General features: G+C 56.3%; 1 protein-coding gene across 4 annotated transcripts in view; it reads left to right on the top strand.

Annotated features, from left to right (window-relative positions):
• Positions 1-462: 462 nt before the first annotated feature.
• The window catches only part of LOC116958054 (UDP-glucuronic acid decarboxylase 1), a 35,751-nt gene continuing 13,479 nt past the window's right edge, over positions 463-22,734 (top strand). Inside the window, exons 1-9 of one of the 4 annotated variants that reach the window (XM_032980545.2) lie at positions 463-1,005; positions 3,985-4,012; positions 10,928-10,973; positions 14,821-14,864; positions 16,982-17,042; positions 18,211-18,391; positions 20,871-20,975; positions 21,134-21,193; positions 22,519-22,640. In XM_032980545.2, coding sequence (XP_032836436.2) covers positions 924-1,005; positions 3,985-4,012; positions 10,928-10,973; positions 14,821-14,864; positions 16,982-17,042; positions 18,211-18,391; positions 20,871-20,975; positions 21,134-21,193; positions 22,519-22,640 — 729 coding nt within the window. In that variant the 5' untranslated portion in view covers positions 463-923. Of the gene's footprint in view, positions 1,006-3,984; positions 4,013-10,924; positions 10,974-14,820; positions 14,865-16,981; positions 17,043-18,210; positions 18,392-20,870; positions 20,976-21,133; positions 21,194-22,518; positions 22,641-22,734 lie in introns of all 4 variants that reach the window. The other 3 variants (XM_032980548.2, XM_032980546.2, XM_032980544.2) reach the window with 3 other exon arrangements.

The raw sequence follows: 22,734 nt of genomic DNA, 5'->3' as shown, positions 1-22,734 counted from the left end.
GAACCGGTTCCCATAGAAAGTCAATGGGCAATGTTTTGAGGTGGGGAACCGGTTCCCATAGAAAGTCAATGGGGCAATGTTAAGAGATCGGGAACCGGTTCCCATAGAAAGTCAATGGGCAATGTTTTGAGGTGGGGAACCGGTTCCCATAGAAAGTCAATGGGGCAATGTTAAGAGATGGGGAACCGGTTCCCATAGAAAGTCAATGGGGAAATTTTAAGAGATGGGGAACCGGTTCCCATAGAAAGTCAATGGGGCAATGTTAAGAGATAGGGAACCGGTTCCCATAGAAAGTCAATAATAATCAATGTTAAGAGATGGGGAACCGGTTCCATAGAAAGTCGTGGAATCGAAGAATCGACGATCCAACTAGCGAGTCGAATGCGCGGAATCGACTCGTTCGACCAACAACGACGTCATTGTCCAGCCGCCTCCATGGTATGCAAATTAGGGGCGCGCCACGTGACTCGCGCTCCACTCGGGTGACGTCACGCCGCGTAATTCCCCCTCCCCTCTGCTTATAACCGATAATTAATTAGAGCAAATTTAAAACTTTGCGGACTTTAGTGGCATTCTACGACCGCCAAGGACGGCGCTTTGTTATCTCTCGGCGCTCGTCTCTTGTTGAATTAAAAACTGTTTAAACAAAAAAAAATCCCCTCAGACTTTCGCTACGGTCCTAACCCCCCACCCTCCACCGTCGGCTAGGCTTGGGGTGGCCCTGCCGGCTTTGTGACGCCCCGGTCGGTAAGGGCCTTCTAGGAAAGTGCGCTGTAGGCCGAGGCTTACGGGGTTGCGAGCGGCCCGGAGGGTGAAGGTGGAGAGTTTAGGAGTGGGTCTCGTACCGTAAACTTCAAACGCAGAGCGACAATTACTTAACGCGCAAAGTGTAACTCACAAACGCGGCGCTTAATGTCCGGATTATGGTAAATTTGTTAAATTGTTCTGGACACCACAGGGCTATGAAGGTGTTGGTGCTTCTAGCGTTAGTGGCCTACATTGTCTGTGAGTATTTGAACCGAAACCGAACATATATAACACCTTTATAATGTGTTTAGTTTTATTTGCAAGGTGTAATAAGGCACGTTACACTGAGCTGCGTAGTTGTCAACCCCCCTCCCCCCCCCATGGGGTTCATGTTGTATTCTTGTACGGCGAAATAAGAGTTTTCACATCCATACAGCCGTTTCAATACGGGCAAATTTTGGTTTATTTGTCAATACACAGGAGGTCGTGGGTTCGATCGTGACCCTGACGCCTGCTGCTGCTGTATATGTGGAGTCTGCGTGTCTCTCTGTCATCACCGTGGCTAGGAGATGTTAACTACCTCGCCTGGTATACAGGAGGTCTGGGTTCCATCCCGACCCTGACGATGCCTGCTGCTGCTGCTGTATATTTGTAGTTTGTGTGTCTCTCTCTCGCTCATCATCATCACGGTGACTAGGAGATGTTAACTACCTCGCCTATACAAGAGGATGTGGGTTCGAACGCGACCCTGACGATGCCTGCTGCTGCTGTATATTTGGAGTCTGCGTCTCTCTCATCATAACGGTGGCTAGGAGATGTTAACTACATCGCCCGGTATACAGGAGGTCGTGGGTTCGACCCTGACGCCTGCTGCTGCTGTATATTTGCAATCTGCGTGTCTCTCTCTCATCATAACGGTGGCTAGGAGATGTTAACTACCTCGCCTGGTGTACAGGAGGTCGTGGGTTCGACTCTGATGCCTGTTGCTGCTGTATATGTGGAGTCTGCGTGTCTCTCTCACCATCATCATAACGTTGGCTAGGAGATGTTAACTACCTCGCCTGGTATACAGGAGGTCGTGGGTTCGACCCTGACGATGCCTGCTGCTGCTGCTGTATATTTGCAGTCTGCGTCTCTCTCTCTCATCATAACGGTGGCTAGGAGATGTTAACTACCTCGCCTGGTATACAGGATGTCGTGGGTTAGACCCTGACGCCTGCTGCTGCTGTATATTTGCAGTCTGCGTGTCTCATCATCATCACGGTGGCTAGGAGATGTTAACTACCTCGCCTGGTATACAGGATGTCGTAGGTTAGACCCTGACGCCTGCTGCTGCTGTATATTTGCAGTCTGCGTATCTCATCATCATAACGGTGGCTAGGAGATGTTAACTACCTCGCCTGGTATACAGGATGTCGTAGGTTAGACCCTGACGCCTGCTGCTGCTGTATATTTGCAGTCTGCGTGTCTCTCTCTCTCTCCCCGTGGTCGCGTGGATTTTTGTTCTCCGGGTCCTCCGGTTTACCCCTCCACGTATAGAATCCAACAGTCACGCGTTGAGATTATTGAGATTACTTTCGACTGCTAATAAATGGTCCAATTGATTTATGGTGGCCACTTTTGTTGAGCCGTCACTCTTGGTGGCCAATAATTTAATGCCTCGGTGGGGCTTTGCCTGGTTTGGATGGGGGATTGTTTAGTGACGTAAAACCTTGGGATCGCGAGCATAATTCGTTCCGGAAACGTGTTTGTCATCCAAAGCACTCGTATATCAAAGCACTCGCGTATCGGTTGTGTGATCACGTGACGCTCGGCGGTACAAAGCGTGTACACGTTAACACTACTCGTATTGCAAGATCCTCGCACGTTTATCAAATTAATATTTATTTGAAAAAATTTTGCTCGTCTTGCAAAACACTCGCAGACCAAGTTACTCGCAATCCAAGGTTTTACTGTAGTTGTTTGTGTCTGGGTGATTGTGTTTACCTTTATCGCACTTTGCGCTACGATCGTGTGTTTTTTGTAATTGTGTTGTTGCAACGTTCTTACTTGCTCTGTGGCCCCTGACTGGGACATCTGTGAGCAAAGAGCTTTGTAGCTCGTCGGATTCCTCTTGCAGTATTAATACAGATTCTGATTTTTAGATCGCCGATTAATCCGGTGGCATCAGGGGCAGGAGGGGGTACTGATTTAAAAAAAAAGCCGGATAATCACTACATCATGATTTTTGCACATTATTGCATGACATGTTTTCAGATGGTTATGTGTGTATATATGGTTATTTTGTGTTTTAAATGTGTTTATTATCTGAAATTCGCGTAAATAAACAGAAAAATAGACAAACATAGGCATCTTCCCTTAGAATTTTACGGTATTTGCCGTTTCCTGTACTTACCACTCCAATCTCGAAGGCTCTGCATAGGAGTCCCTATACTTACGAATGCGCTATGTCACAAAGGTCTGTTCATAAGTCGATTTGTTCATAACTCCCAACTTTACTCCTTTCGATTCCAAACATCTTGTACTGCGTGTACACGAAACACGAACTCGTTCGTAAGTAGAGGGGTTGAACATGTAGCAGGCTTTCGCGACCAATATCATCAACCTTAATGCAGGTGCTTTGGGTTAGATCGCGTATAAATATATAAATGTTGTGTAGTTAAACCCACCACCACCGCCGCCACCCGGCACAGCCAACTAGTGAAGGTTATCACGTAAACAGAACGTGCCAATTCGTCACGAGCACCGCACTCACCTGTGTGTCGGAGAGCCAAGCCACAACGTTTACAATCCCGAGTACGTCGTTTCGCCAGTAATTACAACCAGCCGCGTCAGGCGACAGCCAGAAGTGAAGGAGTCCCTTTTAACGTCATTTAATGCTCAAATCTAGCGCGGCTGCTTTGCTCTTTATTTTTATCGCACGCTATCCACGGTGGTGCCGATCGCCGGACCTGGTTACTGCTGCGGCGGCCTTTTGGAGCGGTTTCGCCGGATCGGCCCCCGGGACCGCCGGACGAATGTAGCGATCGGCCGGATAAGCGCGCGGTGCCCCCGATAAGCGACGATCACGCATACGTCGCTGCGTTCACGCTTTGGTCACTGACGCCGCTTGCCCCAGCGGTGTGTGCAGGCTGTGCGGGGGGGCGGGCGGTGGGAAGGAGTGATCTGCTTTGATTGTCCTTGACTAAAACCGTGCCTTCTCTCTCTCCCTCTCGTTTTGTTTTTCGTGTGTTGCAGCCGTCTGGGGCAACCTGACGACTATTGGGTGAGCTTGAGACGCGGCGCCCCGTCCAGCAGAGAAAACGCCCTCGCCACATGAGGCTGCTACGTGTTGCTCTCGCGTTGCTCTCGTGTTGCTCTCGTCTTCTTGTCTGTACATGTGTTGAACTTGGTTTGCACCGTACGTGGCCAACCGCGCTATATCTGTGTGTGTGTTGAACCTTCTTTCGCACCGTACGTAGCCAACTGTGCTATGTGTGTGTGTATGTTGAGTCTATGGTGCAGTGCTGAGTCTATGGTGCAGTGTTGAGTCTATGGTGCAGTGTTGAGTCTATGGTGCAGTGTTGAGTCTATGGTGCAGTGTTGAGTCTATGGTGCAGTGCTGAGTCTATGGGCAGTGCTGAGTCTATGGGCAGTGCTGAGTCTATGAGCAGTGCTGAGTCTATGGGCAGTGCTGAGTCTATGGTGCAGTGCTGAGTCTATGGGCAGTGCTGAGTCTATTGGCAGTGTTGAGTCTATGGTGCAGTGCTGAGTCTATGGTGCAGTGCTGAGTCTATGGGCAGTGTTGAGTCTATGGGCAGTGCTGAGTCTATGGGGCAGTGCTGAGTCTATGGTGCAGTGCTGAGTCTATGGTGCAGTGCTGAGTCTATGGTGCAGTGCTGAGTCTATGGTGCAGTGCTGAGTCTTTGGGCAGTGCTGAGTCTATGGTGCAGTGCTGAGTCTATGGTCAGTGCTGAGTCTATAGTGCAGTGCTGAGTCTATGGGCAGTGCTGAGTCTATGGGCAGTGCTGTGTCTATGGTGCAGTGTTGAGTCTTTAGGCAGTGCTGAGTCTATGGGGCAGTGCTGAGTATGGGGCAGTGCTGAGTCTATGGTGCAGTGCTGAGTCTATGGTGCAGTGCTGAGTCTATGGGCAGTGCTGAGTCTATTGGCAGTGTTGAGTCTATGGTGCAGTGCTGAGTCTATGGTGCAGTGCTGAGTCTATGGGCAGTGTTGAGTCTATGGGCAGTGCTGAGTCTATGGGCAGTGTTGAGTCTATGGTGCAGTGCTGAGTATATGGTGCAGTGCTGAGTCTATGGTGCAGTGCTGAGTCTTTGGGCAGTGCTGAGTCTATGGTGCAGTGCTGAGTCTATGGTCAGTGCTGAGTCTATGGTGCAGTGCTGAGTATATAGTGCAGTGCTGAGTCTATGGGCAGTGCTGAGTCTATGGGCAGTGCTGAGTCTATGGGCAGTGCTGTGTCTGGTGCAGTGTTGAGTCTTTAGGCAGTGCTGAGTCTATGGGGCAGTGCTGAGTATGGGGCAGTGCTGAGTCTACGGTGCAGTGCTGAGTCTACGGTGCAGTGCTGAGTCTACGGTGCAGTGCTGAGTCTATGGGCAGTGTTGAGTCTATGGGCAGTGCTGAGTCTATGGGGCAGTGCTGAGTCTACGGTGCAGTGCTGAGTCTATGTGCAGTGCTGAGTCTATGGTGCAGTGCTGAGTCTATAGTGCAGTGCTGAGTCTACGGTGTAGTGCTGAGTCTATGTGCAGTGCTGAGTCTATGGGGCAGTGCTGAGTCTATGGTGCAGTGCTGAGTCTATGGTGCAGTGTTGAGTCTTTGGGCAGTGCTGAGTCTACGGGGCAGTGCTGAGTCTACGGGGCAGTGCTGAGTCTACGGTGCAGTGCTGAGTCTACGGTGCAGTGTTGAGTCTATGGGCAGTGCTGAGTCTACGGGGCAGTGCTGAGTCTACGGTGCAGTGCTGAGTCTACGGTGCAGTGCTGAGTCTACGGTGCAGTGCTGAGTCTACGGTGCAGTGCTGAGTCTATGGGGCAGTGCTGAGTCTATGGGCAGTGTTGAGTCTATGGGCAGTGCTGAGTCTATGGTGCTGTGCTGAGTCTATGGTGCAGTGCTGAGTCTATGGTGCAGTGCTGAGTCTATGGGCAGTGCTGAGTCTATGGGCAGTGCGGAATCTATGGGCAGTGCTGAGTCTATTGGCAGTGTTGAGTCTATGGTGCAGTGCTGAGTCTATGGGTAGTGCTGAGTCTATGGTGCAGTGCTGAGTCTATGGGCAGTGCTGATTCTATGGGCAGTGCTGAGTCTATGGGCAGTGCTGTGTCTATGGTGCAGTGTTGAGTCTATGGGCAGTGTTGAGTGTATGGGCAGTGCTGAGTCTATGGTGCAGTGCTGAGTCTATGGGCAGTGCTGATTCTATGGGCAGTGCTGAGTCTATGGGCAGTGCTGTGTCTATGGTGCAGTGTTGAGTCTATGGGCAGTGTTGAGTGTATGGGCAGTGCTGAGTCTATGGTGCAGTGCTGAGTCTATGGTGCAGTGCTGAGTCTATGGTGCAGTGTTGAGTCTTTGGGCAGTGCTGAGTCTATGGGGCAGTGCTGAGTCTATGGGGCAGTGCTGAGTCTATGGTGCAGTGCTGAGTCTACGGTGCAGTGCTGAGTCTATGGTGCAGTGCTGAGTCTATGATGCAGTGCTGAGTCTATGGTGCAGTGTTGAGTCTTTGGGCAGTGCTGAGTCTACGGGGCAGTGCTGAGTCTACGGGGCAGTGCTGAGTCTACGGTGCAGTGCTGAGTCTACGGTGCAGTGCTGAGTCTATGGGCAGTGCTGAGTCTATGGGCAGTGTTGAGTCTATGGGCAGTGCTGAGTCTATGGTGCAGTGATGAGTCTATGGTGCAGTGCTGAGTCTATGGTGCAGTGCTGAGTCTATGGTGCAGTGCTGAGTCTATGGGCAGTGCTGAGTCTATGGGCAGTGCGGAGTCTATGGGCAGTGCTGAGTCTATTGGCAGTGTTGAGTCTATGGTGCAGTGCTGAGTCTATGGGCAGTGCTGAGTCTATGGTGCAGTGCTGATTCTATGGGCAGTGCTGTGTCTATGGTGCAGTGTTGAGTCTATGGGCAGTGTTGAGTCTATGGGCAGTGCTGAGTCTATGGTGCAGTGCTGAGTCTATTGGCAGTGTTGAGTCTATGGTGCAGTGCTGAGTCTATGGGCAGTGCTGAGTATATGGGCAGTGCTGATTCTATGGGCAGTGCTGTGTCTATGGTGCAGTGTTGAGTCTATGGGCAGTGTTGAGTCTATGGGCAGTGCTGAGTCTATTGTGCAGTGCTGAGTCTATGGTGCAGTGCTGAGTCTATGGTGCAGTGTTGAGTCTTTGGGCAGTGCTGAGTCTATGGGGCAGTGCTGAGTCTACGGTGCAGTGCTGAGTCTACGGTGCAGTGCTGAGTCTACGGTGCAGTGCTGAGTCTACGGTGCAGTGCTGAGTCTATGGGGCAGTGCTGAGTCTACGGTGCAGTGCTGAGTCTACGGTGCAGTGCTGAGTCTACGGGGCAGTGTTGAGTCTGGGCAGTGCTGAGTCTATGGGCAGTGCTGAGTCTATGGGCAGTGCTGAGTCTATGGGCAGTGCTGAGTCTATGGGCAGTGCTGAGTCTATGGGCAGTGCTGAGTCTATGGGCAGTGCTGAGTCTATGGTGCAGTGCTGAGTCTATGGGTAGTGTTGAGTCTATGGTGCAGTGCTGAGTCTATGGGGCAGTGCTGAGTCTATGCAGCAGTGCTGAGTCTGTGGTGCAGTGCTGAGTCCATGGGCAGTGCTGAGTCTATGGGCAGTTTTGATTCTACGGTGCAGTGCTGAGTCTATGGTGCAGTGTTGAGTCTGCGGTGCAGTGCTGAGTCTATGGGGCAGTGCTGAGTCTATGGTGCAGTGCTGAGTCTATGGTGCAGTGTTGAGTCTATGGTGCAGTGCTGAGTCTATGGGGCAGTGCTGAGTCTGTGGTGCAGTGCTGAGTCTATGGGGCAGTGCTGAGTCTATGGGGCAGTGCTGAGTCAATGGTGCAGTGCTGAGTCTATGGGGCAGTGCTGAGTCTATGGTGCAGTGCTGAGTCTATGGTGCAGTGATGAGTCTATGGGCAGTGCTGAGTCTATGGGGCAGTGCTGAGTCTATGGTGCAGTGCTGAGTCTATGGGGCAGTGCTGAGTCTATGGTGCAGTGCTGAGTCTATGGGGCAGTGCTGAGTCTATGGGGCAGTGCTGAGTCTATGGTGCAGTGCTGAGTCTATGGGCAGTGCTGAGTCTATGGTGCAGTGCTGAGTCTATGGGGCAGTGCTGAGTCTGTGGTGCAGTGCTGAGTCTGTGGTGCAGTGCTGAGTCTACGGTGCAGTGCTGAGTCTACGGTGCAGTGCTGAGTCTGTGATGCAGTGTTGAGTCTGTGGTGCAGTGTTGAGTCTGTGGTGCAGTGTTGAGTCTATGGTACAGTGCTGAGTCTATGGTGCAGTGTTGAGTCTATGGTGCAGTGTTGAGTCTATGGGCAGTGTTGAGTCTATGGTGCAGTTCTGAGTCTATGGGGCAGTGCTGAGTCTATGGGGCAGTGCTGAGTCTGTGGTGCAGTGCTGAGTCTATGGTGCAGTGCTGAGTCTATGGTGCAGTGCTAAGTCTATGGTGCAGTGCTGAGTCTATGGTGCAGTGCTGAGTCTGTGGTGCAGTGCTGAGTCTATGGTGCAGTGCTGAGTCTATGGTGCAGTGTTGAGTCTGTGGGGCAGTGCTGAGTCTATGGTGCAGTGCTGAGTCTATGGGGCAGTGCTGAGTCTACGGGGCAGTGCTGAGTCTACGGGGCAGTGCTGAGTCTATGGGCCGTGCTGAGTCTATGGGCAGTGCTGAGTCTATGGGCAGTGCTGAGTCTATGGGCAGTGCTGAGTCTACGGTGCAGTGCTGAGTCTATGGTGCAGTGCTGAGTCTATGGTGCAGTGCTTAGTCTATGGTGCAGTGTTGAGTCTTTGGGCAGTGCTTAGTCTGCGGTGCAGTGTTGAGTCTATGTTGCAGTGCTGAGTCTACGGTGCAGTGCTGAGTCTATGGGCAGTGCTGAGTCTTCGGGCAGTGCTGAGTCTATGGGCAGTGCTGAGTCTATGGGGCAGTGCTGAGTCTATGGGGCAGTGCTGAGTCTATGGGGCAGTGCTGAGTCTACGGTGCAGTGCTAAGTCTATGGTGCAGTGCTGAGTCTATGGTGCAGTGTTGAGTCTTTGGGCAGTGCTGAGTCTATGGTGCAGTGTTGAGTCTATGGTGCAGTGCTGAGTCTATGGTGCAGTGCTGAGTCTATGGTCAGTGCTGAGTCTGCGGTGTAGTGCTGAGTTTACGGTGGAGTGCTGAGTCTATGGTGCAGTGCTGAGTCTATGGGGCAGTGCTGAGTCTATGGTGCAGTGCTGAGTCTATGGTGCAGTGCTGAGTCTATGGGCAGTGCTGAGTCTATGGTGCAGTGTTGAGTCTATGGTGCAGTGCTGAGTCTATGGTGCAGTGCTGAGTCTATGGTGCAGTGTTGAGTCTTTGGGCAGTGCTGAGTCTACGGTGCAGTGCTGAGTCTACGGTGCAGTGCTGAGTTTATGGGCAGTGCTGGGTCTATGCGCAGTGCTGAGTCTATGGGCAGTGCTGAGTCTATGGGCAGTGCTGAGTCTATGGGCAGTGCTGAGTCTATGGGCAGTGCTGAGTCTATGGGGCAGTGCTGAGTCTATGGTGCAGTGCTGAGTCTATGTGCAGTGCTGAGTCTGTGGTGCAGTGCTGAGTCTATGGGGCAGTGCTGAGTCTATGGTACAGTGTTGAGTCTATGGTGCAGTGTTGAGTCTACGGTGCAGTGTTCAGTCTATGGTGCAGTGCTGAGTCTATGTTCAGTGCTGAGTCTGTGGTGCAGTGCTGAGTCTATAGTGCATTGTTGAGTCTACGGTGCAGTGCTGAGTCTACGGTGCAGTTCTGAGTCTACGGTGCAGTGCTGAGTCTATGGTGTAGTGCTGAGTCTATGGTGTAGTGCTGAGTCTACGGTGCAGTGCTGAGTCTATGTGCAGTGCTGAGTCTATGTGCAGTGCTGAGTCTATGTGCAGTGCTGAGTCTATGTGCAGTGCTGAGTCTATGGTGCAGTGCTGAGTCTATGGTGCAGTGCTGAGTCTGTGGTGCATTGCTGAGTCTGTGGTGCATTGCTGAGTCTATGGCGCAGTGCTGAGTCTACGGGGCAGTGCTGAGTCTATGTTGCAGTGCTGAGTCTATGGTGCAGTGCTGAGTCTATGGGGCAGTGCTGAGTCTGTGGTGCAGTGCTGAGTCTATGGTGCAGTGCTGAGTCTACGGTGCAGTCCTGAGTCTATGGGCAGTGCTGAGTCTATGGGGCAGTGCTGAGTCTATGGGCAGTGCTGAGTCTATGTGCAGTGCTGAGTCTATGGTGCAGTGCTGAGTCTATGGTGCAGTGTTGAGTCTTTGGGCAGTGCTGAGTCTACGGTGCAGTGTTGAGTCTATGGTGCAGTGCTGAGTCTACGGTGCAGTGCTGAGTCTATGGGCAGTGCTGAGTCTATGGGCAGTGCTGAGTCTATGGGCAGTGCTGAGTCTATGGGCAGTGCTGAGTCTATGGGGCAGTGCTGAGTCTATGGGGCAGTGCTGAGTCTACGGTGCAGTGCTGAGTCTACGGTGCAGTGCTGAGTCTATGGTGCAGTGTTGAGTCTATGGTGCAGTGCTGAGTCTATGTGCAGTGCTGAGTCTATGGTGCAGTGCTGAGTCTATGGTGCAGTGCTGAGTCTATGGTGCAGTGTTGAGTCTTTGGGCAGTGCTGAGTCTACGGTGCAGTGTTGAGTCTATGGTGCAGTGTTGTTTCTATGGTGCAGTGCTGAGTCTACGGTGCAGTGCTGAGTCTATGGGCAGTGCTGAGTCTATGGTGCAGTGTTGAGTCTATGGTGCAGTGTTAAGTGTATGGGCAGTGTTGAGTCTATGGGGCAGTGCTGAGTCTATGGGGCAGTGCTGAGTCTATGGGCAGTGCTGAGTCTATGGTTGAAATTCTACAACAATGTGCATTGATTAACAACGCAGACGATCGGAATTTAACGTGTTGCGTTATCAATAGGCGTTGCTTACATTAATTAAGTCACTGCTGTTGACTACATCGATAATGGCGCTTACGATCGTCTTAATCACCGGTTGCGCGTGCGTGCGTGTGCCTGCGTGCGTTCGCATCGCCGCAGAAGCATGAACGAGGGGCAAGTGAAGAAGATTGAAGAGAAGATTGAAGAGGTTCGTTGTTGTGAAACGTCTGCCCCCCCCATCTCCCCACCCGTCTGCGACACCACGCCACACCTCGCGCGCTCAGATACATCATCACGAGCTAGCCGCGTTCGCGATCCGGCGATTCACCCCGCTGCAACCCGCTCACCCCGCTCGCTCCGATTCACCCCACTCCTATTCACTCCGATTCTCACCCCGCTCACTCCGATTCACACCGCTCACTCCGATTCACTCCGATTCTCACCCCGCTCACTCCGATTCACTCCGATTCTCACCCCTCTCACTCAGATTCACCCCGCTCACTCCGATTCACTCCGATTCTCACCCCACTCACTCAGATTCACCCCACTCACTCCGATTCACACCGCTCACTCCGATTCACCCCGCTCGCTCCTATTCACTCCGATTCTCACCCCGCTCACTCAGATTCACTCCGATTCTCACCCCACTCACTCAGATTCACCCCACTCACTCCGATTCACACCGCTCACTCCGATTCACCCCGCTCGCTCCTATTCACTCCGATTCTCACCCCGCTCACTCAGATTCACCCCGCTCACTCCGATTCACTCCGATTCTCACCCCGCTCGCTCCGATTCACTCCGATTCTCACCCCGCTCACTCAGATTCACCCCGCTCACTCCGATTCACTCCGATTCTCACCCCGCTCGCTCCGATTCACCCCGCTCACTCCTATCCACTCCGATTCTCACCCCGCTCATTCCGATTCACCCCACTCACTCTGATTCACACCGCTCACTCCTATTCACTCCGATTCACCCCACTGATGTGGATGCAGAGCCCTCCAAAATCTGTTCAAGACTGTACGGAGAGATCTTTGTTTTCTTGAGTGGGTGTGTGGGTGAGTGAGCGGGTGGGTGAGTGTGCGAGTGTGCGAGATCTGGACAAAGTCCCATCGGCGAGCTCCTCCGGCAGGCAAGGCTGCGTTGGCTGGGTCATGTAGCCCGCATGCCCAGCCACCGCATGGCTGAACAGCTTTTGTTCGGCGGGATAGAGGGGACTAAACGGGCGCGGCACGGGCTAGAGAAGAGATGGAGTGACGTGGTACAGGAGGACGTGGAGCTGAGTGGACTTGCCGATGACCGGTACCAGCGGTGGTCAAGATCGGCCTCTGTGGAGGAGGCTCGTGAACGACGCTACTGGGCAGTTGGAGGCAGCCGCCCTCCAACAACAACAACAACGGAGGGCGGAGGAGCGACGCTCACAACAACGAGCGGAGCGCCGGGCGGCTAAAACCCAACAAATTGGCACAGTAGGGGGCACAGGTGGTGCATCGGCCACTCATCTCAGTCAGGAGGTCACGGGGTTTGCCCACGTGACCTACTGCCGGCGGGCGTTTGACACTTCACGTGGCCTCGGCGTGCACCTAGCCTGGCACAAGCGCCGTGGTGACATCACCACCACTTAGTGGCGAACGGCGGTTGTATGCGAGTGTGGGTCAGAGTGGGTGAGCGAGTACGTTAATGAAGAGTGCGCAAGGTTGGAGCTTTGTTTTTGAGTAGGCTAATACGTGAGTGCGTGCGAGGGTGAGTAAGTGGGTGTGTGAGTGAGTAAGTGGATGGGTGAGTGTGCGAGTGTGGGTGAGAGTGGGTGGGTGAGTGGATTGGCCGTGTGAGCAAGCGGGCAGGTTAAGGAGTGGACGTGTGAGCGAGTTAGAGATGAAATGAGCGGGTGAGTGAGCGAGTACGTTAATACGTGAGTGAGTGTGTGGGTGAGTCAGTGCGTGGGTAAGCCAGCGAGTGGGTGGGTGTGTGGACGAGTGAGTGGGTGGGTGAGTGTGGGTGAATGTGGGTGGGTGGGTGAGTGCGTGGGTGAGTTAGTGAGCGACTGTGGGCGAGAGTGGGTGAGTGGTAGAGCGAGTGGGTGAGTGAGCGGGCGAGCGGGTGTGCGGGTGAGCGGGTGGGTGAGTGAGTGGGTGAGTGAGTGGGTGAGCGAGCGAGCGGGCGGGCGGGTGGGTGAGTGAGTGGGTGAGTTTGGGTGAAGGTGAGTGGGTGAGTGCGTGGGTGAGTTATTGAGCGACTGTGGGCGAGAGTGGGTGAGTGGTAGAGCGAGTGGGTGAGTGAGCGGGCGAGCGAGCGGGTGGGTGAGTGAATGTGTGAGTGTGGGTGAAAGTGGGTGGGTGAGTGCGTGGGTGAGTTAGTGGGCGAGAGTGGGTGAGTGGTAGAGCGAGTGGGTGAGTGAGCGGCCGAGCGAGCGAGCGGGTGGGTGAGTGTGTGAGTGTGGGTGAAGGTGGGTGGGTGCGTGCGTGGGTGAGTTAGTGAGCGACTGTGGGCGAGAGTGGGTGAGTGAGCGGGTGAGCGAGCGAGCGGGTGGGCGGGTGGGTGAGTGAGTGTGTGAGTGTGGGTGAAAGTGGGTGGGTGAGTGCGTGGGTGAGTTAGTGAGCGACTGTGGGTGAGTGTGGGTGAGTTAGTGAGCGACTGTGGGTGAGTGCGTGGGTGAGTTAGTGAGCGACTGTGGGTGAGTGCGTGGGTGAGTTAGTGAGCGACTGTGGGTGAGTGCGTGGGTGAGTTAGTGAGCGACTGGGTGAGAGTGGGTGAGTGAGCGGGTGAGCGAGCGAGCGGGCGGGCGGGTGGGTGAGTGAGTGTGGGTGAAAGTGGGTGGGTGAGTGCGTGGGTGAGTTAGTGAGCGACTGTGGGTGAGTTTGGGTGAGTTAGTGAGCGACTGTGGGCGAGAGTGAGCGAGTGAGCGGGTGGGTGAGTGAATGTGTGAGTGTGGGTGAAAGTGGGTGGGTGAGTGCGTGGGTGAGTTAGTGAGCGACTGTGGGCGAGAGTGGGTGAGTGAGCGGGTGAGCGAGCGAGCGGGCGGGCGGGTGGGTGAGTGAGTGTGTGAGTGTGGGTGAAAGTGGGTGGGTGAGTGCGTGGGTGAGTTAGTGGGCGAGAGTGGGTGAGTGGTAGAGCGAGTGGGTGAGTGAGCGGCTGAGCGAGCGGGTGGGTGAGTGTGTGAGTGTGGGTGAAAGTGGGTGGGTGAGTGCGTGGGTGAGTTAGTGAGCGACTGTGGGTGAGTGTGGGTGAGTTAGTGAGCGACTGTGGGCGAGAGTGAGTGAGTGAGCGGGTGAGCGAGCGAGCGGGCGGGCGGGTGGGTGAGTGAGTGTGTGAGTGTGGGTGAAAGTGGGTGGGTGAGTGCGTGGGTGAGTTAGTGGGCGAGAGTGGGCGAGAGTGGGTGAGTGGTAGAGCGAGTGGGTGAGTGAGCGGCCGAGCGAGCGGGTGGGTGAGTGTGTGAGTGTGGGTGAAAGTGGGTGGGTGAGTGCGTGGGTGAGTTAGTGAGCGACTGTGGGTGAGTGTGGGTGAGTTAGTGAGCGACTGTGGGCGAGAGTGAGTGAGTGAGCGGGTGAGCGAGCGAGCGGGCGGGCGGGTGGGTGAGTGAGTGTGTGAGTGTGGGTGAAAGTGGGTGGGTGAGTGCGTGGGTGAGTTAGTGGGCGAGAGTGGGCGAGAGTGGGTGAGTGGTAGAGCGAGTGGGTGAGTGAGCGGCCGAGCGAGCGGGTGGGTGAGTGTGTGAGTGTGGGTGAAAGTGGGTGGGTGAGTGCGTGGGTGAGTTAGTGAGCGACTGTGGGTGAGTGTGGGTGAGTTAGTGAGCGACTGTGGGCGAGAGTGAGTGAGTGAGCGAGTGAGCGGGTGGGTGAGTGAGCGGTGGGTGAGTGAGTGTGTGAGTGTGGGTGAAAGTGGGTGGGTGAGTGCGTGGGTGAGTTAGTGAGCGACTGTGGGTGAGTGTGGGTGAGTTAGTGAGCGACTGTGGGCGAGAGTGAGCGAGCGAGTGAGCGGGTGGGTGAGTGAGCGGGTGGGCGAGTGAGCGGGTGGGTGAGTGTTGTGTTTTGTTTTTTCCCCCACTCCCACCCCAGGCTGTCGGACCGTTGAGGGACAAAGTGAAGGATCTGGAATTGAGGTAACGGGGCTCCAGGCACGGCGGGAGGAGAGGGGTCGGTGGGCCACGCACTGAGGATTTGTGAGATCACTATCGGGATTTCTTTGTTTGGACTGGAGGAGGAGGGGTTGGGGTGGGGGGTAGAGGAGGGAGGAGGAGGGGGGAGGAGGGAGGGGGCTGGAGGAGGGGGCTGGAGGAGGGGGCTGGAGGAGGTGGAGGAGGAGGTGGGGGAGGAGGAAGGGGAGGGAGGGAGGGGGGTGGAGGAGGGAGGTGGAGGGAGTTGGAGGAGGGGGGGGGAGGAGGAAGAGGGGGTAAGGGGAGGGAGGGAGGGGGGTGGAGGAGGTGGAGGAGGTGGAGGAGGAGAGGGGAGGAGGGGGGAGGAGGAGGAAGAGGGGGTAAGGGGAGGGAGGGAGGGGGGTGGAGGAGAGAGGTGGAGGAGGTGGAGGAGGTGGAGGAGGAGGGGGGAGGAGGAAGAGGGGGGTGGAGGAGGAGGAGGAGGAGCTCTAAGATATTTTCCCACATAGTCCAGTAGACGGCACGGGGGTCCGTGAGTGACAACAACAACAAACAAACCCCCCCACACACACAAACACGACAGCAGTGCAGAATAGAAAAACGAAATGTCAAATCCTCTCCGGTCGGGGATCTTTGTGTGATGGGGTGGGGGAGCGGTGGTGCAGCGGTTAGCGCCATGCCGGCGCCACGAAACCCCGGCAAAACGCGGGTTCGATTTCCGCTCGCGGCCGACGACCATCGGGACTGGTCCCGGGCCTCCCCTAGGTCCACTCGGACTCAAAGGAGCGGCTGGCGAGGTGCGCGGTGAACATAGCAGCCGGGACGTGGCGCTGGCCACCCACCCGCTCGTGCGCCACCGTGCCGGGCCTTGGTAGCTGCTGCTGCTGCTGCTGTAGCTGCTGCTGTAGCTGCTGATGCTGTAGCTGCTGCTGTAGCTGCTGCTGCTGCTGTAGCTGCTGCTGTAGCTGCTGCTGCTGCTGTAGCTGCTGCTGCTGCTGTAGCTGCTGCTGCTGCTGTAGCTGCTGCTGCTGCTGTAGCTGCTGCTGCTGCTGCTGTAGCTGCTGCTGCTGCTGTAGCTGCTCCTGCTGCTGCTGTAGCTGCTGCTGCTGCTGCTGCTGTAGCTGCTGCTGTAGCTGCTGCTGTAGCTGCTGCTGCTGCTGTAGCTGCTGCTGCTGCTGTAGCTGCTGCTGCTGCTGTAGCTGCTGCTGTAGCTGCTGCTGCTGCTGCTGTAGCTGCTGTAGCTGTAGCTGCTGCTGCTGCTGTAGCTGCTGCTGCTGTAGCTGCTGCTGCTGCTGCTGTAGCTGCTGCTGTAGCTGCTGCTGCTGCTGTAGCAGCTGCTGCTGCTGTAGCTGCTGCTGCTGCTGCTGTAGCTGCTGCTGCTGTAGCTGCTGCTGCTGTAGCTGCTGCTGCTGCTGCTGCTGTAGCTGCTGCTGCTGCTGCTGTAGCTGCTGCTGCTGCTGCTGTAGCTGCTGCTGCTGCTGCTGTAGCTGCTGTAGCTGCTGCTGCTGTAGCTGCTGCTGCTGTAGCTGCTGCTGCTGCTGTAGCTGCTGCTGTAGCTGCTGCTGCTGTAGCTGCTGCTGCTGTAGCTGCTGCTGTAGCTGCTGCTCCTGCTGCTGCTGCTGCTGCTGTAGCTGCTGCTGCTGTAGCTGCTGCTGCTGCTGTAGCTGCTGCTGCTGTAGCTGTAGCTGCTGCTGTAGCTGCTGCTGCTGCTGTAGCTGTAGCTGCTGCTGCTGTAGCTGCTGCTGCTGCTGCTGCTGTAGCTGCTGCTGCTGTAGCTGTTGCTGCTGCTGCTGCTCCTGCTGTAGCTGCTGCTGCTGTAGCAGCTGCTGCTGCTGTAGCTGCTGCTGCTGCTGTAGCTGCTGCTGCTGTAGCTGCTGCTGCTGTAGCTGTAGCTGCTGCTGCTGTAGCTGCTGCTGCTGCTGTAGCTGTAGCTGCTGGCTGCTGTAGCTGCTGCTGCTGCTGCTGCTCCTGCTGCTGTAGCTGCTGCTGCTGTAGCTGCTGCTGCTGCTGTAGCTGCTGCTGCTGCTGCTCGCTGATGGCACTTGGCCCCCCCTCCCCCGAAACAGTCCGCCGAAGGCTACACGGCGGGGGGATCTTTGTCTTTTGTGCGTGATGGGTTGCAGCGTCAGTAAGAAGTATCCTCCGGTCAAGTTCCTGTCGGAGAAGGATCGCAAGCGAATACTGGTGCGTAGAACACACGGTTGGCTACGTACGGTGTGAAAGAAGTTCAACACACAGCACGGTTGGCTACGTATGGTGTGAAAGAAGTTCAACACACTACACAATACACTACACTACACTATACACTACTATACACTACACTATACACTACACTATACACTACACTATACACTACACTATACACTACACTACTATAGACTACACTACTATACACTACACTACTATACACTACTATACACTACACTATACACTACACTATACACTACACTACACACTACACTATACACTACTATACACTACACTATACACTACACTATACACTACACTATACACTACACACTACACTATACACTACACTATACACTACACTATACACTACACTATACACTACACTACACACTACACTATACACTACACTACACACTACATACCTGTCAACCCATATGGGTTACCACCCCGTGTTCTTGTGAAGGGAATTTGAGCTCTCAGGCTCACTGACGAGGACACTGTTATCATGCCCCTGGCACCTGCGATTAGCCACGGTCGGCTACGTACAGTGTGAAAGAACTTTAACACACACACAGCGTGGTTGGCTACGTACGGTGTGATAGAAGTTTAACACACTACACTATACACGTAGCACTACGTACGGTGTGAAAGAAGTTAACACACACACAACGGTTGGCTAAGTACGGTGCGATAGAAGTTTAACACACACACATGTAGCACTACGTACGGTGTGATAGAAGTTTAACACACACATGTAGCACTACGTACGGTGTGAAAGAAGTTTAACACACACACAGCGTGGTTGGCTACGTACGGTGTGATAGAAGTTTAACACACACACAGCGTGGTTGGCTACGTACGGTGCGATAGAAGTTTAACACACACACATGTAGCACTACGTACGGTGTGATAGAAGTTTAACACACACACAGCGTGGTTGGCTACGTACGGTGTGAAAGAAGTTCAACACACACACAGCGTGGTTGGCTACGTACGGTGTGAAAGAAGTTAACACACACACAACGGTTGGCTAAGTACGGTGCGATAGAAGTTTAACACACACACATGTAGCACTACGTACGGTGTGATAGAAGTTTAACACACACATGTAGCACTACGTACGGTGTGAAAGAAGTTCACCACCTTCCCCCTCACCCCACAGGTGACTGGTGGCGCCGGCTTCGTTGGCTCCCACCTGGCGGACAAGCTGATGATGGACGGCCACGAGGTGACCGTCATCGACAACTTCTTCACGGGGCGCAAGCGCAACGTGGAACACTGGCTGGGCCACGAGAACTTCGAGCTCATCAACCACGACGTTGTGGAGCCGCTCTATGTCGAGGGTGAGCCGGCGGCTGGGGGCGAGGGGGTGAGCGGGACGGGGTGAGCGGGACGGGGTGAGCGTGACGGGGTGAGCGTGACGGGGTGAGCGTGACGGGGTGAGCGTGACAGGGTGAGTGTGACAGGGTGAGCGTGACAGGGTGAGCGTGACAGGGTGAGCGTGACGGGGTGAGTGTGACGGGGTGAGTGTGACGGGGTGAGTGTGACAGGGTGAGCGTGACAGGGTGAGTGTGACGGGGTGAGTGTGACAGGGTGAGTGTGACAGGGTGAGCGTGACAGGGTGAGCGTGACAGGGTGAGTGTGACAGGGTGAGCGTGACAGGGTGAGCGTGACAGGGTGAGCGTGACGGGGTGAGTGTGACGGGGTGAGTGTGACGGGGTGAGTGTGACAGGGTGAGTGTGACAGGGTGAGTGTGACAGGGTGAGCGTGACGGGGTGAGCGTGACAGGGTGAGCGTGACAGGGTGAGCGTGACGGGGTGAGTGTGACGGGGTGAGTGTGACGGGGTGAGTGTGACAGGGTGAGTGTGACAGGGTGAGTGTGACAGGGTGAGCGTGACGGGGTGAGCGTGACAGGGTGAGTGTGACAGGGTGAGTGTGACGGGGTGAGCGTGACGGGGTGAGCGTGACAGGGTGAGCGTGACAGGGTGAGCGTGACAGGGTGAGTGTGACGGGGTGAGTGTGACGGGGTGAGTGTGACAGGGTGAGTGTGACGGGGTGAGTGGGACGGGGTGAGCGTGACGGGGTGAGCGTGACAGGGTGAGCGTGACAGGGTGAGCGGGACGGGGTGAGCGTGACAGGGTGAGCGTGACAGGGTAAGTGTGACAGGGTGAGTGTGACAGGGTGAGCGGGACGGGGTGAGCGTGACAGGGTGAGTGTGACTGGGTGAGCGTGACGCTCGTGACAGGGTGAGCGGGACGGGGTGAGCGTGACAGGGTGAGTGTGACGGTTTGAGCGTGACGCTCGTGACAGGGTGAGTGTGATAGGGTGAGCGTGACAGGGTGAGCGTGACGGGGTGAGTGTGACAGGGTGAGCGTGACAGGGTGAGTGTGACGGGGTGAGCGGGTCGTGGTGAGCGTGACGGGGTGAGTGTGACAGGGTGAGTGTGACAGGGTGAGTGTGACAGGGTGAGTGTGACGGGGTGAGCGGGTCGTGGTGAGTGTGACAGGGTGAGTGTGACGGGGTGAGTGTGACGGGGTGAGTGTGACGGGGTGAGTGTGACAGGGTGAGCGTGACAGGGTGAGCGTGACAGGGTGAGCGGGTCGTGGTGAGTGTGATGGGGTGAGTGTGATGGGGTGAGTGTGACGGGGTGAGTGTGACAGGGTGAACGTGACAGGGTGAGTGTGACAGGGTGAGCGTGACGGGGTGAGTGTGACAGGGTGAGTGTGACAGGGTGAGTGTGACAGGGTGAGCGTGACGGGGTGAGTGTGACGGGGTGAGTGTGACGGGGTGAGCGTGACGGGGTGAGCGTGACAGGGTGAGTGTGACAGGGTAAGTGTGACAGGGTGAGTGTGACAGGGTGAGTGTGACAGGGTAAGTGTGACAGGGTGAGTGTGACAGGGTGAGTGTGACGGGGTGAGCGGGTCGTGGTGAGTGTGACGGGGTGAGTGTGATGGGGTGAGCGTGACAGGGTGAGCGTGACAGGGTGAGTGTGACAGGGTGAGTGTGACGGGGTGAGCGTGACGGGGTGAGCGTGACGGGGTGAGTGTGACGGGGTAAGTGTGACGGGGTGAGTGTGACGGGGTGAGTGTGACAGGGTGAGCGTGACGGGGTGAGCGTGACAGGGTGAGCGTGTCGGGGTGAGCGTGTCGGGGTGAGCGTGACGCCCGTGATAGGATGAGTGTGACAGGGTGAGCGTGACGGGGTGAGCGTGACGGGGTGAGTGTGACGGGGTGAGCGTGACAGGGTGAGTGTGACAGGGTGAGTGTGACGGGGTGAGTGTGACGGGGTGAGCGTGACAGGGTGAGCGTGACGGGGTGAGCGTGACGCCCGTGACGGGGTGAGTGTGACAGGGTGAGTGTGACAGGGTGAGTGTGACAGGGTGAGCGTGACAGGGTGAATGTGACGGGGTGAGTGTGACAGGGTGAGCGTGACAGGGTGAGCGGGTCGGGGTGAGCGTGACAGGGTGAGTGTGACAGGGTGAGCGTGACAGGGTGAGCGGGTCGGGGTGAGCGTGACAGGGTGAGTGTGACAGGGTGAGCGTGACAGGGTGAGCGGGTCGGGGTGAGCGTGACAGGGTGAGCGTCACAGGGTGAGCGTGACAGGGTGAGCAGGTCGGGGTGAGCGTGACAGGGTGAGCGTGACAGGGTGAGTGTGACAGGGTGAGTGTGACGGGGTGAGTGTGACGGGGTGAGTGTGACGGGGTGAGTGTGACGGGGTGAGTGGGTCGTGGTGAGCGTGACGCTGGGCGGCTATCGGCGCTTCGCGGGTGTCTGGGTGTGGAGCTTTGCCCTCCGCTTGTCTCCCGGTGTTGTCGCCCTGCAGTGGACCAGATCTACCACCTGGCGTCGCCCGCGTCACCCCCCAACTACATGTACAACCCCATCAAGACGCTCAAGACCAACACCATCGGCACGCTCAACATGCTGGGCAAGTCTCACCCGCTCCCTCCACTCCCCTCCACCTCTTCACTCCCTCCCCTCCCTCCCTCTCCTCCTCATCCCTCTACTTCACTCCCTCCCTCTTTCCACCTCTTTCCTCCCACCTGACGGATCGCCCCCCCCCCCCCCCCCCGTGTGTGGCTCCAGGCCTGGCCAAGCGAGTTGGAGCGCGCTTGCTTCTGGCCTCCACGTCAGAGGTCTATGGCGGTGAGAGGATCGATGGGCACCCTCGCACACACACACACACGCACACACACACGCACGCGCTCGCACACACACACACGTACACACACACACATACACACGCCCACACACACACACGCTCGCCCACACACACGCTCGCACTCACACGCACACACGCACACACACACACGTACACACATACACACGCCCACACACACGCTCGCACTCACACGCACACACGCACACACGCTCGCACTCACACACACGCACACACGCACACACACACACACGCACACACGCACACACGCTCGCACTCACACGCACACACGCACACACGCTCGCACTCACACGCGCACACACACACGCTCGCACTCACACGCGCACACACACACGCTCGCACTCACACACACACACGCACACACGCACACACGCACACACGCACACACGCTCGCACTCACACGCACACACGCACACACGCTCGCACTCACACGCGCACACACACACGCTCGCACTCACACACACACACGCACACACACACGCACACACGCTCGCACTCACACACGCACACACACACCCTCGCACTCACACACGCACACACACACGCTCGCACTCACACACACACACGCACACACACACGCACACACACACGCACACACACACACACACGCTCGCACTCACACACACACACACGCACACACACGCTCGCCCACACACGTACACGCTCTCCCACACACACACACGCTCGCCCACACACACACACACGCACCCTCGCACACACACGCTCCCTCGCACACACACGCACCCTCACACGCACACGCACACACGCACACGCACACACGCACACATGCACACGCACCCTCGCCCACACACGCACACGTACACAAACGCCCACACACGCACACGCACACTCGCCCACACACACACACGCTCCCTCGCACACAAGCACACGCTCGCCTACACACACACGCACCCTCACACGCACACGCACACACGCACACGCACCCTCGCCCACACACACACGCTCGCCCACACACACACACACGCTCACCCACACACACGCTCGCCCACACACACGCTCGCCCACACACACACACACACGCTCGCCCACACACACACACACACGCTCGCCCACACACACACACACACGCTCGCCCACACACACACACACACGCTCACCCACACACACGCTCGCCCACACACACACGCTCGCCCACACACATGCACGCTCGCCCACACGCTCACACACACGCTCGCCCACACACACACACACGCTTGCCCACACGCTCGCCCACACGCTCGCCCACACGCTCACCCACATATATCTGCTGCTGCTGCTGCTGCTGCGACAGACCCGGAGGAGCACCCGCAGGGGGAGTCTTACTGGGGCCACGTGAACCCCATCGGGCCTCGGGCCTGCTATGACGAGGGCAAGCGTGTGGCGGAGACCATGTGCTACGCCTACCAGAAGCAGGTGCCTGCTCCGTCGGTGACCTCACGGTCATGGCGGCGACGGCCGTGGTCGTCGGTGGGGGTGTCACCGGCGTCGCGGTCGTCACCGGCGTGGT

This window comes from Petromyzon marinus, chromosome 70 (assembly GCF_048934315.1).
Source record: "Petromyzon marinus isolate PM22_M1 ecotype Great Lakes invasive population chromosome 70, UKy_Petmar_22M1.pri1.0, whole genome shotgun sequence".
Lineage (NCBI taxonomy): Eukaryota > Metazoa > Chordata > Hyperoartia > Petromyzontiformes > Petromyzontidae > Petromyzon > Petromyzon marinus.
Note: the sequence above shows the minus strand (reverse complement) of the source record. Positions and strands in the feature narration are given on the sequence as shown.